This window comes from Scylla paramamosain, chromosome 21 (genome assembly GCF_035594125.1).
Source record: "Scylla paramamosain isolate STU-SP2022 chromosome 21, ASM3559412v1, whole genome shotgun sequence".
Lineage (NCBI taxonomy): Eukaryota > Metazoa > Arthropoda > Malacostraca > Decapoda > Portunidae > Scylla > Scylla paramamosain.
In genome coordinates this window covers 14,420,767-14,438,501 of record NC_087171.1, presented here as the reverse complement: position 1 = coordinate 14,438,501, position 17,735 = coordinate 14,420,767, and the positions used below count along the sequence as shown (strand labels likewise).

General features: G+C 43.8%; 1 protein-coding gene across 4 annotated transcripts in view; it reads right to left on the bottom strand.

Moving 5' to 3' along the window:
- LOC135111074 (neural-cadherin-like) overlaps window positions 1-17,307 on the bottom strand; it is a 39,881-nt gene extending 22,574 nt beyond the window's left edge. For 2 of the 4 annotated variants that reach the window (XM_064023997.1, XM_064024001.1), the window contains exons 1-20: window positions 16,948-17,307; window positions 16,470-16,638; window positions 16,045-16,170; window positions 15,828-15,913; window positions 15,399-15,537; window positions 14,960-15,010; window positions 14,459-14,488; window positions 12,780-12,874; window positions 11,930-12,049; window positions 9,952-10,101; window positions 9,017-9,214; window positions 8,514-8,707; window positions 7,242-7,331; window positions 6,993-7,113; window positions 6,516-6,686; window positions 6,047-6,194; window positions 2,247-2,408; window positions 1,827-1,951; window positions 1,532-1,693; window positions 886-1,008 (exon numbers count right to left, since the gene is read on the bottom strand). In XM_064023997.1, the coding sequence (XP_063880067.1) occupies window positions 886-1,008; window positions 1,532-1,693; window positions 1,827-1,951; window positions 2,247-2,408; window positions 6,047-6,194; window positions 6,516-6,686; window positions 6,993-7,113; window positions 7,242-7,331; window positions 8,514-8,707; window positions 9,017-9,214; window positions 9,952-10,101; window positions 11,930-12,049; window positions 12,780-12,874; window positions 14,459-14,488; window positions 14,960-15,010; window positions 15,399-15,537; window positions 15,828-15,913; window positions 16,045-16,170; window positions 16,470-16,638; window positions 16,948-17,292 (2,805 nt within the window). In that variant the 5' untranslated portion in view covers window positions 17,293-17,307. The remainder of the gene's footprint in view (window positions 1-885; window positions 1,009-1,531; window positions 1,694-1,826; window positions 1,952-2,246; window positions 2,409-6,046; window positions 6,195-6,515; window positions 6,687-6,992; window positions 7,114-7,241; window positions 7,332-8,513; window positions 8,708-9,016; window positions 9,215-9,951; window positions 10,102-11,929; window positions 12,050-12,779; window positions 12,875-14,458; window positions 14,489-14,959; window positions 15,011-15,398; window positions 15,538-15,827; window positions 15,914-16,044; window positions 16,171-16,469; window positions 16,639-16,947) is intronic. The other 2 variants (XM_064023998.1, XM_064023999.1) reach the window with 2 other exon arrangements.
- Window positions 17,308-17,735: the final 428 nt, after the last annotated feature.

The following is a 17,735-nucleotide window of genomic DNA, read 5'->3' as shown; positions in this document are numbered from 1 at the left end:
AAGAAAAAAGAGAACAGTACCCCATATCAGAATCTCTCTCTCTCTCTCTCTCTCTCTCTCTCTCTCTCTCTCTCTCTCTCTCTCTCTCTCTCTCTCTCTCTCTCTCTCTCTCTCTCTCTCTCTCTCTGCCAGCTTGAGGTCTTGGCTGCCTTACGTCATGCACTCACTCGCAGCCTTAACTATTTCAAAACACACACATGAGAAACTAAATCCTGAGACGCTTTGCTCGGCATATCCCAACCTTAAGTATATCCTGTTGATCTATACTTCATGCCCGAGTTCACGACAAGGTACACAGGCAGGTGTCAGACTCATAACAGGTGTGCCTATGCTGAGGAGGGCGCCACCACCTGCACCTGTCACCCACGTCTCGCCCGCAGCCGCCTCAAGCACGCTACCTCTCACCTTCCAAACCAAGATTGATAGACAGGGCTACGTTCCTTGTTCAAAACTTCCCACCTCTCTCTCTCTCTATGTCTCTTTCTGTCTCTCTGTCACACACACACACACACACACACACACACACACATACAAGGCACTGGAGAATCATTAAGCAGTAGGTAAGCGAGGTATAAGAGAATAGAATGAAAACATTGACTGGTAAAACTGCACCGGTTCCTTGGTTCGAGTGCATAGCTGATGTGGGATGAAGGAAGCTCCCCGCAGCGGCTGTGAGCAGCGGCTGTGTGCTAAAAACTCACCTTCATCCCCACCTGTCCCACACAGGCAGTCTTTTATTAGGGTGGGAGAAAGACTGACCTTGCAAAGACACATGCACTCAAGACACACAGACTCTCTCTCTCTCTCTCTCTCTCTCTCTCTCTCTCTCTCTCTCTCTCTCTCTCTCTCTCTCTCTCTCTCTCTCTCTCTCTCTCTCTCTCTCACCCCAACAATGGAGAGCTTCCCAGTGGTGGCGTGGATGGTAAAGTTGATCCTCTCGTTGCCCGCCAAGTAATACTGTATGTTCTGGTCCACGTCGGGAGGCAAGTCGGGGTCCATCGCAGAGACCTGGGCGAGACAGAAAGAAAATGGGATTAGTGCACTGAATCATTGATCTATTCTATATAGCTCTCTCTCTCTCTCTCTCTCTCTCTCTCTCTCTCTCTCTCTCTCTCTCTCTCTCTCTCTCTCTCTCTCTCTCTCTCTCTCTCTCTCTCTCTCTATCTCTCTCTGAGTGTGTGTGTGTGTGTGTGTGTGTGTGTGTGTGTGTTTGTTTGTAAGTAGTAGTAGTAGTAGTAGTAGTAGTGTGGTAGAGGAAGGGGAGATGGTAGTAGTAGTAGTAGTAGTAGTAGTAGTAGTAGTAGTAGTAGTAGTAGTAGTAGCAGCAGTTGTTGTTGTGCTATCCAGCCACCCAACATGACCCACCCTGTCCCCAACCACTGGATACGGACAGTGCTGACCAACACCGCTACGTTGACCCACACAGGCTGACCAGAGGATCGTCATCTCAGCTGAGCAATCACGCTGGCTGCACAAAAACGCTATCACCACCACCACTACCACAACCACCACCATCAGGAGGTTTACTCGCCTGGCCGAAGGGAATGTCACACTCGATGTTCTCGGTGACGGTGAAGGAGTAGGAGGACTGGTCGAATACTGGCTGCAGGTCGTTCACGTTGATGACGGCGATGGTGATGCGTGTCTCTGCCATCTGGTTGGCCCCGTCACTTAGTCGCACTAGCATCGTGAACTGGAGACAAGGAAGAAACAAGCGTTATCTTAGGCATGCATCTACAAGCGATGAGTATAAAGGCTCATGCAGACAGACTGAACGGAGCCCAGAGCCGCAGTTACTTATAAGAGAGAAAACACTCTTAACTCACATTTCTGTCCCGCACTGGGTCGTCGTAGTTCAGTTTGGAGGCCACCGTCACCTCGCCCGTCGTGGAGTCAATGCTGAACTTGCGCTGCTCGTTGCCAGTGACGATCTGGAAGTCGTTGTGGTTCACTGCAGCGAGGGAAAGGAAGAAATACCATGTGTTAGAACATAAGAACACAATAAGATAAGAGAAGATGCAAGAAGCCATCAGGCCTACACGTCGCGGTCTCTGTACAAAACATATCTACCTATTTCCACTTATCATCCTCATCCACAAATTTATCTACTCTCCTTTTGAAGCTCCCTAATGAATCGGCGTTGACAACCTGACTCCCACGGTTCCTGGAATGAGAACTGAACCATCAACTCAGTAGCATAAGGACCAATAAAAGAATAAGAAAAAAGACAACTTAGGTCGACTTACCAACATCTGGATCAATAACCTTGAGGACAATGCCCGTGTTCTTCCCGACGGCCTTGTCCTCGGGCACCTCCACCTCGTATACGCCCAGGTTCTGATCAAACTCTGGAGGCACGTCGTTGATGTCTTGCACCGTGATCCAGTACATGTAGGTGCGGTTGTGGTCTAGAGGGAAAGACGTGGCGAACATCAGAGCACACTTAATATACGTGTTAGAGGGTGTTGGTTTTCATGAAGGATGTCGTATACCAGGAAACGCAGCTCAAGACAGCAAGGAACTCAGTAAAGAGAAGTTACACATTGAAAGACGCAGTGTAAAATGGTAAGAAAAAAAATAAGTAGTAATTAAATTGATAAGAGCAAAAATAGAAAGATTGGAGTTATTATAAAACGACTCCGAATCAAACTGAATAGAAAAGTTTCACTCATTTATTTACGTCACGCAATGAGCTATTGTTGTGGCGGAGCTGGCACTGCTGCGTGAATTGTGTTGCACGAAAATAACAGTACGGTTTTCTGGCGCTATTCACAGAAAAGATGTATTTTTGGAGCTAAAAGGGCACAGTCTAAGACAAAGCCGGTACGCCAGATTCCTTTTCTGCCTTTTAAATTATAATTATTACTTTTACTGGTAACTGTTGTTATAGACAGAATTATTTAAATTTCGCTTTTTTTCTTTTTTTTTTTATTCCACACTGAATGGCGTTAGCGGTATTCTGAGACTGAGCCTCACTGATATGAGAAACAGAGGCAGACAGGCAGATAGACAGGGACAGATGCCTAGACAGACGGGCAGACAGGGCTCTTTTACTAATAAAATCGTCTAAATTTGAGGGGAATCGTCCAGCCCCTCGCGGATCACCGACCCATGCTACTATACAGCAAATATTGAAAACCTCAACTCGGTATTCGAGTCGCAGTAGTTTTGGACGAACAAACAAACAAGCTGTGTAACATTCTGCAGCAGCCAGTGTTTGACAATAGAGGGAAGGCATGAACAATAAAACATTTCCGCGACGCTTTTACAGGAAAAAACGCTGGGGAAAGTGAATAAATAGAGGAGAAATGAAGTGGCTCTGTATTCTGAAGCTCCGTGACATGTGTGGTGCTGAAGAAATTAACACTGAATTAACAGAAGAAACACACAGGTTTTTAAGGCCATTATTATGGTTCTAGTGACAAATTAACAAGATTTCCACAATACTAACATGGGAAATACTCTTGAAAACCCGGCCAATCATCTCCGTGGCCTTTGAAAATAGTCGTGGTGAGAAAGCAAAGTGTTTCCGAATACTGGCCTTTGTCTCACCAGGAATGGACGACGCTCAAAGAACGAAAGGCCAGCAAACACTGTCTTTTCTTACATTTCGTTGAATATGAGAGCAATTTATGGTAATTCATAGAAGATCATATACTGTGGCTACATAAGTAAAGCTGATTCACAATGCACGTAAAATTCAGATGCAAATACTAAGAACTCGGAAGTATTATGAGATTTCGTATCCACACTTATGAGCATTATTGTACAGTTCGGCGCTATAGGTTATTGTTATGCTTACGTCATTGTTTGCTGTGTCCACATCGCCCAACGCTCGCCTCTTGTCGGGACTTGAGGCCTCTCTTTGATGTGGTGACTGTGATGTGGTGACGTGTATAGTGTGACCGTGACTGGAAGCTTTATTACTCACCACACTCACTCTCTACCACCATCATTGCATCCATCACCACTTTCTACACCACTATCACATCCACTCACCACCACCATCACCACCAGACCCACACACCACCACCATCATCATCACTTCTTCACCAGTGGCTTTAGGCTTTATTTAAGTTGACCTAACATAGCGAACAGTGTTATCTTTACATTTTCCTCATACCAGTCTAGTTAACAGGGAACAAACAGAAATAACACACGGTGAGGACGGAATACACCCAGGCAGCATTCCCCTCCTCGTGACCTGTGGCTGTGTTTAGTCAGCAGAACACCCACTCACTGCCACCCACACTGCCGCCCACACTGCTACACCATGCATCTGAAGTCCGGTTTCTGTGTCATTGAGATAGCCACAGCTCGTATAGTAAAGGTGTGAGTAATGCAAAATACTCGTTAGATGGAAATTAAATGCTAATTCATTCTCTAGCTTCTGTATTAGGGCACGGAGGCCTTTCCTCTGGAGTGAATTTGAGTATTATACGTAATAAAAAAATAAAAATAAAAAAAAAACTCTATCAGTTGGTGGCGTTGCAGTGTTTTAATTAGAATAATTACATCGAACTTGAAAATATTCCTCCATTGATTAGCGGGACATCCATTGATATTAACTGACTCTCTCTCTCTCTCTCTCTCTCCTCTCTCTCTCTCTCTCTCTCTCTCTCTCTCTCTCTCTCTCTCTCTCTCTCTCTCTCTCTCTCTCTCTCTCTCTCCGAAAACACAAAAAGAACAAAATACATACCAAAACAACACCCAATAAGACAACTCGTACACATGAGTAATATACGCCTATTACTTACACAAAAAAATAAATAAATCCTGCATCCCACACATATGCTATAACAGTTCACACGGATATTCCATTACCTGTGAAGAACGAACAGGCAGGTGGTGGGAGGACAGGTGGTGGGAGGAGACGTACCTCTCTTCGCCACAAAAGCCTAAGCCGATGGTCACTAATATGCCAGGAAGCGGCAGTGGCGAACTCATTAGAGTGGCTTCGAAGCGGAACGTTAGGGCGCCAGGTGAATGTAGGCTAGGAAGACTAGATTTACGCTGAATCGTTAGTCGTATCGCAGTAAGCCATTTTGTGCGGATCAGTGGCGCTGATTTCGATAAGTGAAGTTTGATTGATGATAGATTTTGCGGTGGAATTTAAGCTATGCAATTTACGGGATATCTGAGGATCGTTTCTTGTATGACTTTTGGAGCGATTTAAAGATGAATGTTTGTAATTGAGCAAGTAGCGCATTTTGCTAGAGGTAATATGTATATTATCCTCCCAACACCTGTGCTTCATTACAAACTTCACCTTTAACTTGTCACGATACCGGCAGCTGAGGGTTTTGTCATCTGCTGCAACACTCCAGCACAGGGAGGAAAAAAAAAAAGGTCTGAGTGTACAAGCGTTCAAATCGACGGAAGATTGGGCGGGACTTTGCAGCAGTGAGGTGACCTTTGTTGCTGCCAGATGGATGGTTGATTCACTGATTGATATAAACCGTTGTAAAAGCTGAATGGTATGGCGCTGCACATCAAAATATAAAACAAACCTCGTTGTAACTCTTGAATGAAAATACATGATACGGTACGAAATGCTTACATAGTTTACCTCTAAAAGATATTGGAAGATTAATTTAATTTCCACAATAAATGACTGATGTTCCTTCCTGATTGTTATTCCCACTATATGATCATTGTCGGAGAGATATGCAATGAAGAAACTCAACATTTTTTTGCGTGAATAAAAAAATAAAAAATAGGTTTCAAAGGGCAAATTGTTTTCATGCAGGCGAATAGAAAGAGTCAGTTACTCTTATTAACCAACATTGCTACTAAACAGGTTAACCCTTTGACTGCTATGCCTTACCTCAAGCTTAACAATAAAATGAATAAATCCAAACTTAAATACAATATCCAAGGACTACACCAAAAGTAAAAAAAAAAGAATTAATGAGTAGAAATCTTTTTTAGTGCCCGTAATATAATTTCTCCCCGATAGATTCTTCCAGAGTAGCTCTAATGAAATAACAAGTACCATACAGTCAGTAGCAGTCAGAGGGTTCAGAGCAGAGAACATTTTACTTACCTCCGTCTGTTACGTGGACAGGAATCATGTATTTGTTCTTCTCCTCTCTGTCCAGCGGCATGAGGGTCCGCAGCTGTCCATTCGGCGAGAGACTGAACTTGGTCTTCACGTCAGGGTTCACGTCCGCCTCGTCGAAGGAGTATACGAGCTGGGGAGCAACACAACACGAGCTTTATCAAACACTGAGAACGAAGCTGAATAATTCCAGTGTTTTTTTTTTTTTTTTTGTTTTTTGTTTCTCTTCCCTCCAGACCAGCATTAATTTCATTGGCAAACAACTCAAAATTATACTAGTGCAAGCGTGTGCGTGTGTGTGTGTGTGTGTGTGTGTGTGTATGTGTGTGCGTGTGTGTGTGTGTGTGTGTGTGTGTGTGTGTGTGTGTGTGTGTGTGTGTGTGTATGTAGTAACGTGGCAAAGGTGAAAGTAAAGCGGCCTAAAAGAATCTGCAAACGAAATCATGACACTTACATTTCTAAACTCAGGCGAGGCGTCCTTGTCTATGGCCTTGATGGTGGTGATGAGGATGGGCGGGGAGTTCTCCGTGATGGCGCCGTCGAAGGGCTGCAGCAGGGGAGGAATGTCGTTGACGTCCTCGATGGCTACCAACACCTGCTCGTCTACCCTCGCGTTCTGGGTGTTCTGTGGAAAGAGACGAGTCTTGTGCTGTCTGTTTCTTGTTGGTCCAGACGCGACGAACAATCCAGTGATCACAGTGGCCGCCGGAGGTTTACATATAGAAGGGCATACAGTCAGGAATTTCAGAAGAGCAAGAGACGCAACTTTGCGGATTGAGTGAGATTGTAGACAGTCAGTTGAAGGAGGGGAGTGGACGAAATTTAAAAATTTTAACTCCATTCTGTTGAGCAAAGTAAAATGAATTTATTTTATCTATCTATTCTGCTATACTAAGAGAGTGAAAGCTTTAGAAGGCAACGCAAAACTCACCACGACTTGGAGAATCAACTTGTACTGTGTGATGGTTTCATAGTCGAGATTCCTCACAGCGAGATAGATGACAACTCCTCGACTTCCGGCGGGACACGACGGGCTATTGTTGGGAAGCTTTCTGTTGAGGCGAGGCAGGGAAACAAAGGAAGGAAAGTTATTGAAGTATTTATCGGCTGTCGTATTGGTGAGAAAACATCGTTCAAGGTTATTTCATCCCCTACCGAGAAGCGTCCAGCATACACCCACCTGATGGCGAAGGTGCCGTCGGCGTTGGTGTCCCCCGTATTGCCAGTCACTAGGATGAAGAACACGTCGGGATCATTGGGCACATTGGACCTGGCGAGGACACGAGTAGTGAGTAGTGAGTGTGGTGAAAGTGACGCAGAAAATCAAGGTGGCCATTCTGAACAGCCAGTAACGCTTCAGAAGACATGAGACAAGGAACAACATCACCTTTTTCAGGAAGTCCTTCACACAAACCGAATCTAGTTACCGTTCATTTGTTATCTTTGTGTAGGTGGAAGAATAGGAGAAGTTCGTTGTTTTATACACACCACACACACACACACACACAAAAAAAAAAAAAACGAGTCCATGATCATAACAATAACCTCTCTAGTTTTTGGTACTGTGTAAATAACAATGTCATTTTTTTACTAAGAATTCTCGGTATTTAAACTGACAGTGCCCCGTTTCTCTCGGCACAGCGTCACTGAGGCACCGCGTCAGTCGGGACACGAGGGAAGGATGTGTCGGCAACAAGTTTAGTCCGTCACGTCTGAGGAAAAAACCGAGAGAGAGAGAGAGAGAGAGAGAGAGAGAGAGAGAGAGAGAGAGAGAAACGCCTCCTTACTGTGAATCACCCAACCCTACATACCTACATTGTTAAGTAGCCCTTACCACTTAATATTCCACCATCAATATATTACATTTGCAACTCACTTTACTAATCAGAATACTTCACACTCACACAAATGCTGCCGAGTGACAACAAGGACAGAAAATAAAACAGCAGCTGCTCTAATGCTGATCCATGGCTACACTGCCGCTCCCATGACCCCAGAGGATAACACACACCCAGTCAGCAGTAAGCCAGTTCTCTCTCCTCCTCACTGGCTAATACAGAGCGGTAGGATATGCATTATGTGTTATCTCGCGCTATCCTTGGGTCACGGCACCACATTAAGGGTAATTTTGTAAAGCACTGTAGTGTTTCTTTGTACATTACAGGTGATAATAAGTAAGAGTATGCATATAACCTACCTAGCTATATTTACCGATCACATCTATCTATTAAAATAAATAAATCAGAAATAAAAAAAATGATAAGGCACAAAAATCACCAACGCCGTTCTCGTAGAAAAATAGAAAACAAACAATAACTCAAGAAATCTATTTTGATTAATCTAAAAAATAAGAGTACGGGCATGAAAGTGTAATTTTTCTTTCTTCCCTGGGTAAGAAAGTGTCGTGAGCGTCAGTGTTTGGGAGTAAATAATAAAAAGAAACCAAGCTTACTGTGCACAGACGGTGGCGACGATTGTGTCCAGCGGTGAATTTTCAGGGATGGATGTCGGAGTGTCAATTTGAATGATGGTGGGCGGCAGACTCCCCGAGGACACCACCATTACTTTGACGGGCACTGTGTTGGTGAGGGGCGGCCTCCCCTTGTCCGTCGCCCTGGCCACCAGCTCAAAAGTCTTAACACTGGCCTGAGAGAGAGAGAGAGAGAGAGAGAGAGAGAGAGAGAGAGAGAGAGAGAGAGAGAGAGAGAGAGAGAGAGAGAGAGAGAATTATTACTTATATCTGGTTAGCTTAGATTAGGTTAAAGTTAGGTTAGGTTGTTAGATAAAATAAGGTTAGGTTAGGTTAGGCTGGGTCGAGTTAGATCGGGTTAGGTTAGACTAGGTTAGGATAGGTTAGGGTATGTTAGGTTAGATCAGGTTAAGACTACTCTATTAACCGTAAGAACAATGCAGCAGTGAAAGAAAGGAAGGCATGACGTGGAGAACGGCACTTACCATACTATCATCCAGTGGCTTCACCAGGTTGATGATGCCCGTGTTCTCGTTGATGGAGAAGTAGGAGGAGTCATCGGAGTTTGTATTGTCAAGTGTGTAAGTGATGTCCGCGTTCTCCAGTGTGTCTATGTCTGTGGCGGTCACCCTCAGCACTGCAGTTTCTCGGTTGTGGTCCGTGGCGATGTTTTGCTCGTACAGCTGAGGCGGAGAACGAAAGAACATAACACTGCATTCATTCTCACACAAGAAACCATTCCCTAGGCTCAAGAGGTTGCATGTCAGATTACCAAGTGAATTCTTCCCCTTTCACTCACTATCCCCGGGGAACAACCAACCATCAACAATCAAACCTACAATTTCATATCCCGTAAGTTTCTTTAGGTACTGGGTCTGGAGAGAGAGAGAGAGAGAGAGAGAGAGCAGGGGATGTGGAGAGATAAAGGAAAAGGAAGAAGATAGACAAAATGAAAGGTGAAGACTGGAAGGGAAATAGGTAGGGGACGAGTAAGGGAAGAATAAGAGGAACAGATAAGAAAGGAGATGGATAGGAATGAAAGAAGGAAACGACCAGGGAAAGAAGGACTGGAATTGATCAGAAGAGGAAGAATAGGAAAGGAGGATGGGAAGGGGAAAAGAGAGGAGGAAAGGAGATGAGAGAGGAGGACGGGAAGGCGAGAGAGCGAAGGAGGGAGGAGACAAGAATGAGGAACCAGTCAGTTGAAAAGAGAAGGAATAGGAAATCTGGGAGAGGGGGAACAAAGAGGAGCTGATAGATCAAGAATCTCGGACAGGGAAGGAAGGTAGGAAAGGAGAAAGGAAGGAGGAAGGAAAAGAGAGAAGAGGGAGACAAGACAGGGGACAGGCAGAGAGACAGGTAAGATAAGTAACAGGTAAGGAAGGAGGCGCTAGTCGCTCCCTGCCTTCTATAAACATACCGGCTTGTCAAAGTTTGGCGGGTTGTCGTTAATGTCATCCACAATAATCTTGAAGGTGCACGCCTCCTGAAGGGCTTCGTCAGGAGGCGCCCCGTCCCTGGCGATCACAGTCAGGAAGAACTCCCGGTCCTCCCCGTCCCTGTCCAGCATCTGCTCAAAACACAAAACACTCGTGGTGAACTGCTGGCATGTGGCTTCGTAAGGAATGATGGGGATGCGTTATATAACATGTGCCTTGTATTTTGTGAGTATGTGTATGTGTCAGAGAGAGTGAGAGAGAGAGAGAGAGAGAGAGAGAGAGAGAGAGAGAGAGAGAGAGAGAGAGAGAGAGAGAGAGAGAGAGAGAGAGAGAGAGAGAGAGAGAAACATATGGTTAAGAAAAATGTTATTGTGCAAATAAAAAAAGAAAATAAATAAACAAACGACCAAGAATTGAATGGACAAGTACAAAATTTTCCAACTATTTCGACCTTGTTAAGTTGGAGTCCCGTTTTTTCTACCCCGATGGTATGGAATAAGTTTTGAGCTCAGCGAAAACGGAAATTTAATATATAAGTACTCATTTTTCTGGTGGATTTGGAATATTTATGAATGAGTAATTAGTTGTAGGCTCCCGGCGCACCTGGCGGAGACTCTCTGTCAGGTGGCCAGCGAGTGAATTGTAAAGGTGAGCATCTGGTGGAGCATTCTCAAACATTTCACCATTAGGACTCGATAACTTTCGGTATACTATGGTAAAACTGACCGGGGGATCTTCAGAATTGTTTTCGCGATTCCAGTGGTGACTTAATAAAGATTCTGCACTGTCAATTTGATGAACACACCCAAGAGAACTTGAGTAATAATTTCTGTGGACTTTGATGATAGTGTTTATGAGGTTCCGTAGCGTTTCAAAATGCTGTCCCCGGTGCATCACGTGGAGTCGCTCAATGACAGGCGCCTCACCACGCTGCTTCCTGGAACTTACATACTGCAGCTATTACATTATATATATTTTTTTTTCTGCTCTGTTATTACATGCACTTAGATTCTGCAGTGTTTGTACGTTGATTTCTCGCCTGGAGTCAAACTTTCCAACACACACACACATCCAAAGAAAATTTACGATAGAAACACGCAGGAAAACGGAAGAACTCTGCTGTCAGGATAGATTTATTTATTTTATTTATTTATTTATTCATTTTTATTTATTTATTTATTTTTCATTTATTTATTTATTTTATTTATTTATTTATTTTTTGTTATAGACAAGTTGGAGCGTATATTATATCACGAGACAGCCACCATCTATTAATCGTCTCTTTGAAGTAAATACTCTTAACTGATAAATGATGCCTCGTGATACAGCAGCAAAAACATTTTTAATTGATCCTTTGACTGCTATTTGGCACACATTGCTTTAATCGCATACCACTCGACATTTTCTTTTTGTTCTACAGCCATCTCTAAACATAACAGAGGCTAGACACTGGAAACCTCTCTTATTCTCCCTTTTCTTTCCTATATTTGCTTGTACACATCTTGTACGAGTATATTGCCTTTAGTGATGTGAACTGTTGGTTATCGTAATGAAAGGGTTTTAAATATACTATTCAGTGCAAATTTCTAACAATAACCAAATGTCAGTCCATTAGCTTCTGGCGACAATCTTGACTCTAATTCCTCAGAGTTTAGAACGCTGGATTTGAAGCAATACATGAACGTGAACCGCATGTACTACAATTCCCTCCACTTCCACGTCACTCGCTTGCCGTGAACCGTCTCACCTGATTCGACTCATATCCAGACACATCCCAGGCAGTACGAGAAAGCGGGAGAGTGATGGAGGGATTGGCAGGATTTGTTTCGGATAAAAGTCAAAGCAGGCGGTTCACAGCAGGCAATTCACACTCTGGTAACGCTAAGTGATAACGGGGAGGTGGAGCGGACTGTACTTTTATATCAGGCGGCAGGAAGGGAGAAGCAAGTGTTTACTCACCCTGGTGGTGGTGATGTAGCCGTGGCCCGTCTTGGTCTCGATGGCGAAGGTCTCCAGGTCGTTCAGAAGATGGTAAGTGACCTGCCCGTTGACACCCTGGTCTTCGTCCGAGGCCGTCATCTGCACACAAGACAAGGCAGCGAGGCCATTAGTTACATGTGGGGATGATTGGTGGAAATAGGTAGGTATATTTCATACAGGGACTGCCACGTGTGAGCCTGTTGGTTTCTTGCAGCTTCCGTTATTTCTTATGTTCTTATATGACGCTTTATATTCCTACCGTAGCGATGTTGGTCTAGTGTAGCGCCAACAAAACTGAACACACTAGTTTTACGAGCTATACAAGAAGACTGGCCACAGGAACAAAAGGTAATGAAAAAAGCCCGCTCAACTATCTGGTCTTAAGAACTTATAATTCCTTATTCTATCCACCTTACTAATGCAACAGTTGAATAGTAGCTTCTCTCTTTTATCCCTCTCACTCATAAATCCTGAAAGTTTTTGTCTGTCTCTGCTTCCTATTCCTAAAACAAATCACCAAAAGAAAGCAATAATTAAGAGGAGTTTTCATCCACAACAGAACGATAAGTGTTGTTGCATGTGCGATAAACAAATAAATATCACCAAAAACAATGAGCAGCACAAAAGTTTCAAGTATACAGCAAAAACTGTCCTTGTCGTTATCCATTGTGTAACAACCTACTCTTACATCCATGATATCAGTGGTACCATAACTACTAAAGCCGATACAAGCGTTCCCATAGCCTTAAAACACTAAAATTCCTACGCAACACTAGAAAATATTTGAAAGGACGAGGCGTTTGATCAGATATTAGGATTACATGCTCACCATAACAACACTGAGTCCCGCTGTCCTGTTCTCGGTCACGGAGATGCCGTCCAGCGCCGAACACTCATTGAATATAGGCTTGTGTGTGTTCTCGTCTGCAGGGAGGTGAGGAGGGAGTGAGAAGAGCTGGTCTGCGACTCTAAAAGTTGCACGTCTCGCTGCCACATGTGTTGCATCATTCACGCCTCGATGACACACTCACACACACACACACACACACACACACGGTGACCCTATCATTTCAACAGCGTATGGAAAAACAAGTGTTTCATACCTTCTACTTCTTTTCAATAACATAACTTACACCTGGACACCTTAATGCAATTCCGGACTTTGACTGAATCACCAGGATGAAGCGACAAGCCTGAACGCTACGTGTGACTAGGTAAAAAGGGATGCAATTCTTTTTTCCAGACTGTTCAAATAATGTAGCTGCCAAATAAAAATCACTTCATACATATACATATACATACAAACCCATCAGCTAGATGCCCAAACTACTGTATTAAATAAAAGGTGTGAGGAAGAGATTTCTCACACGAGCTTGTCACTAGTATACCCTACAATACATGAAAGCACAACAAACAGAACAGTAATACTACTAATTCCCTGGCGGTTTATACAATTAAGTGAGCAGTTGACATGCGAAATCACGTGGAAAGATTGCTCCACATACAACCAAATTAACTATTCAAATGTTATTATGTGTTTTAGGCAAAAGTCATGCGAGATTTGCTTTACTGTGACAGACTGATCGTTACAGCTAGCCACTCACATCATGACGAAAGAAGACAAACACTTTCTCAAGATAAGGACAGGAGTACGTTGGAGATGGAGGGAGAAACGATACTAATACACAAATGGAAGCGTGCATGTGGGTCTGTAGTATGCCTTTTGTCAAGTCTCAGCAGCTTTCAGGATCCAAGAAACAATTATACCTTAGAGTGCGGGCCAAGAGATGGGTCACACAGACACACCACGGAAATAATAACTCCGTCACCTTGATAGCTTAAGTATTATGGTTTTGACTGAACTGCTTGTTACGCATGACAAAAATATGATGTATGAACGCAATATAGGAACACACACACACACACACACACACACACACACACACACACACACATCAGAAAAAAAAAAAACACTGATTATAAGGTTTAAAAATAAATCGATCAATAACATATAAACAAACATGGACTACTTTCAACATAAGCTGCAAACAACTTACGCAGCCACTACAATACAGGGAGACAGCAAAACGACAACAATTACCAGCAAATATTGAAGAAGCAGCAAACAAACATACAAACAAATAAACGAACAAACAAACAAACGAACGAACGAACAAACAGCAAGCAAAATACTACGGCACGAAGACATTTTTGAGAGAAGTAGTAGTGGTAGTAGTAGTAGTAGTACTGGTAGTGAAGAAATATTAGGATAACAGTAATACTAGCAATAATTCAAATAATAATAATAATAATAATAATAATAATAATAATAATAATAATAATAATAATAATACATTAATTCCATGCTCATGCGAATTTTTGTTGTATTTCTGAACGTGATCTACCGCCAAGGGAGACAAATGCCCGGTACTCTCGCATTCCAAAGGGCAGGAGTGTGTGTGTGTTTGGTGTCTGACATGCACTACAAAGTATAATCTTCGCACTCACTTTTCTTACCCTTGTGCCACGTAAGTCTTGCTGCCGTCGGTGTAAGAGAATGCGAAATGAACACAGTCATTATTAAAGACTCAAGATTAATTTTCGGCGTTAATGTTTTGTCTCATTTTCTCTTTTACCTTTGAGGTCTGTATTCTCAAACGTTTCGGCGCTTTATCTCGATTACTTTTCAACAGGCTCTAGTGGAAATTATTGTGGTTTTAAAAGAGTGTTTCCATGATTATAGCGGTGCTTGATCATGGATTCTGCATCGCTATTGTGGAAAAACAATGAAAACCCGACTAAACATCAGTGGCGTATGAAAAGTCATTATGAAAATCATTATGAATGCACAAAGCGTTTAAGAATACGAGCCTCATTATCATCAAAATATAAATAGATGTTTAGAGTTTGTTCAGTCTTTTCAGTATTTAAATCCTTTACATATATCAGACTATAAGCAGATATTATGAATTCACTCTTCATAATTTTAGTTCTTATGATGGTATTTACATTGATCATGTGGAGGGAAGTGGCCGGGCTTACCATACACGGGTCTGTTGGCTGCCGGGACAAAGGAGGGGGAGAGAAAGAGAATGGTTTTGGTGTTAACTTAAGGCAATAATAATCAGGAGGCTTTTTTCACCTCATTCCCACACCGCATGGACCAAAACACAACTTATGCCATAATGAAATGCCACGCTGCGCCACTCCACTACCTATCACCGTCGTGCAGTCTTATACACGAGATGAACAAAAACCTTTCAATTCTTTCTTTAATTATACAACTGAGTCAACAGAAGTAGTAGAAAGCTATAAAAGTCAAACAAATATCACGTTAGAGCATCTAGACACACGCACAAGCGCCTCAACAAACCATTACAAGTACATATGACAAGGGAAGACAAAGCACAGCGGCCGCACCACCGCAGCCCACAGACGCCACACTTACCTATGATGTTCACGTGGACGGGCACCGAAGAGTTCAGGTTGGTGTGATCAATCGCCACTGCCTGGAAATCGAACTCTCTCTTGTTGGCGAAGAAGTTGGTGCCGACACTGATGATCCCGTTCTTGGGCTCCACCACGAACTAAATGAACGAGGAGCAAAAAATGATTGTTATTGACGTAGATTTGTCTCTTGGTTGCTGGTCGTTTGTGGCTCAGCAATGTGTGGTTCTGTCTGTGCTTTTTCACTGTCACGCAATCGTAGAAAGTATAATTTACCTAATTTCTTTTTTTTTATTTTTTTATCTCCAATCTCACTGTTCTGACATACTGAATTTATATTTTCCCACTATCCATATCATCATCTACCCCCCCCCCTCTCCTCTTCACCACCACCACCACCATCACCACCACCACCACCAGCCCGCCTCACCGTGCCAGGAGGTTGGACGCCCCTCAGTTCGTATCTATCAAAGTTGAGTTCGGCGTCCCTGGCCACCACCGTCCCCACGTAAGCACCTGTAAAGGCACAGAACAACAGGACAGTTAATATAAAACCATTACAGCTTCTTCTGTCTATACGATGATATTTACAGTGGAAGAATTAACAAAGAATACTCATTCCTTCAACTACCTCGCTCTGCACTCACCTGTCCCCGCTGATTCCGTGATGGCGAAGGTGTACTGAGAGTTCTCGAAGTAAGGCGGCTCATCGGTGTCCCTGACGTGGACGACAGCAGCAGCCCTCGCCTCCTTCCTCGTAGACCTCGTGTGCCCTGCAGAACAAACCCCACACGCGGTACAGGACTGACCGGCGCACCCTCGTGGAGCTAAATCTTCCAGTGACTAATAATTCTGCCCTAAATTTGCTAGATCTTGTGTTTCTTAGTGCTGCTAAAGTATACTAATGCTGTGTATGCTTTATGTACTTCGCCTCCAATCCAGTGGAGAAATAAGGCAAGAAAAGAAGGCGAATATGCAAATTCTAGTGATGCCTGTTAAACCCTGATGAAACGACTTCAAAAACCAAATGAGTACAAGGAATAATTGAGGCCGACCAGAACAGCACACTCACCCTGGTCCTCGGCGTACACGTAGAAGCGGTACTCCCCTTTCGTGTGTTCAAAGTCGAGGGGCTTAATGTTCGTGACCACGCCGCCATCGTCTACCGCGAAATGTTCGGTGTCACTCACTCTGTACTTCACTAGTCCATTAATATCGAGGTCGTCGTCTGTTGCTTCCACCTGAGGAAGGACGAACAGGGAAGGTAAAGCAGGGGGACCACCTGGAAAGTCTCCGTAAGAAGTTTTAACATTTTATTTTCAATGCCAAGCTGCAGGAAGGTATAAGTTTCTTGTCGAGACCACTAGTGTCGAATCCAGGTTCCTCTTCCCGCTATCCGCACGCTTCACCTACGCATGAGCAAGAGTTGCTGGGTGGCTCTGGTTGAAATAAACATGTAATGGGCACATTGAGACCACATAACTGTGTATGCCGCTGTCATCCCTTCTATCGACCCCTCTAGAAACCTTTGCCTCCCAGTAAGTACTCACGTGCATAATGGTGGAACCGACAGGAAGATTCTCCGGCACATCGGCTTGGTATTCGTTGTGAGAGAACTTTGGCTGGTGTCTGTTGGGAAGGTATCGCCGCCGCCGCAGCACCCGCTCGTCGTGATGGTGGCGCACCTTGTGGTGATTTTGGTCGCGGTGGTGTTTGTGGTGGCGGGTGGTGGCGGGGCTGCTACTGGTGCTGGTGTTGGAGTGATTGTGGTGGTGGGTGTGGTGGGCGTAGTTTGGGTGATCCACTGTGGACCACCATGACACACTCCACTCTTCCCCGTGGTCTATCGTCGAGGAGGAAGACGCCGTCACTCCTGTGGGTGGGAGAGGAAACATCTCATTAAACTGTTCAGGTCCAATACGCCAAGTGATGACGCCGCTAACGAAACTTACTTATATATAGCAGAATTAATTAACAAATACGATTAGAAACAGAATACAGATAAATCTACAAATAGGTACATAAGTGTTGGCTTCATATTATTTTACAGTCATGGGAAAATAAAATAGCATTTGTTGTCAGTTTGTTGTCACGATCTATTGCCGCGAGCGATCCTCCAGCGTGAGGGAAAAAATATTTTATGCTTTCACTTTGAATATTTTAAGACAACTCCATGACATGAAAGAATTGCCGGCGGGACTCAAGTACCACCTCCACTCCAGTCCACTCCACCTTACGCCGCCACTACCACCACCACCCCAACTAATACCTGTGTGTGTGTGTGTGTGTGTGTGTGTGTGTGTGTGTGTGTGTGTGTGTGTGTATGAATATGTGCGTG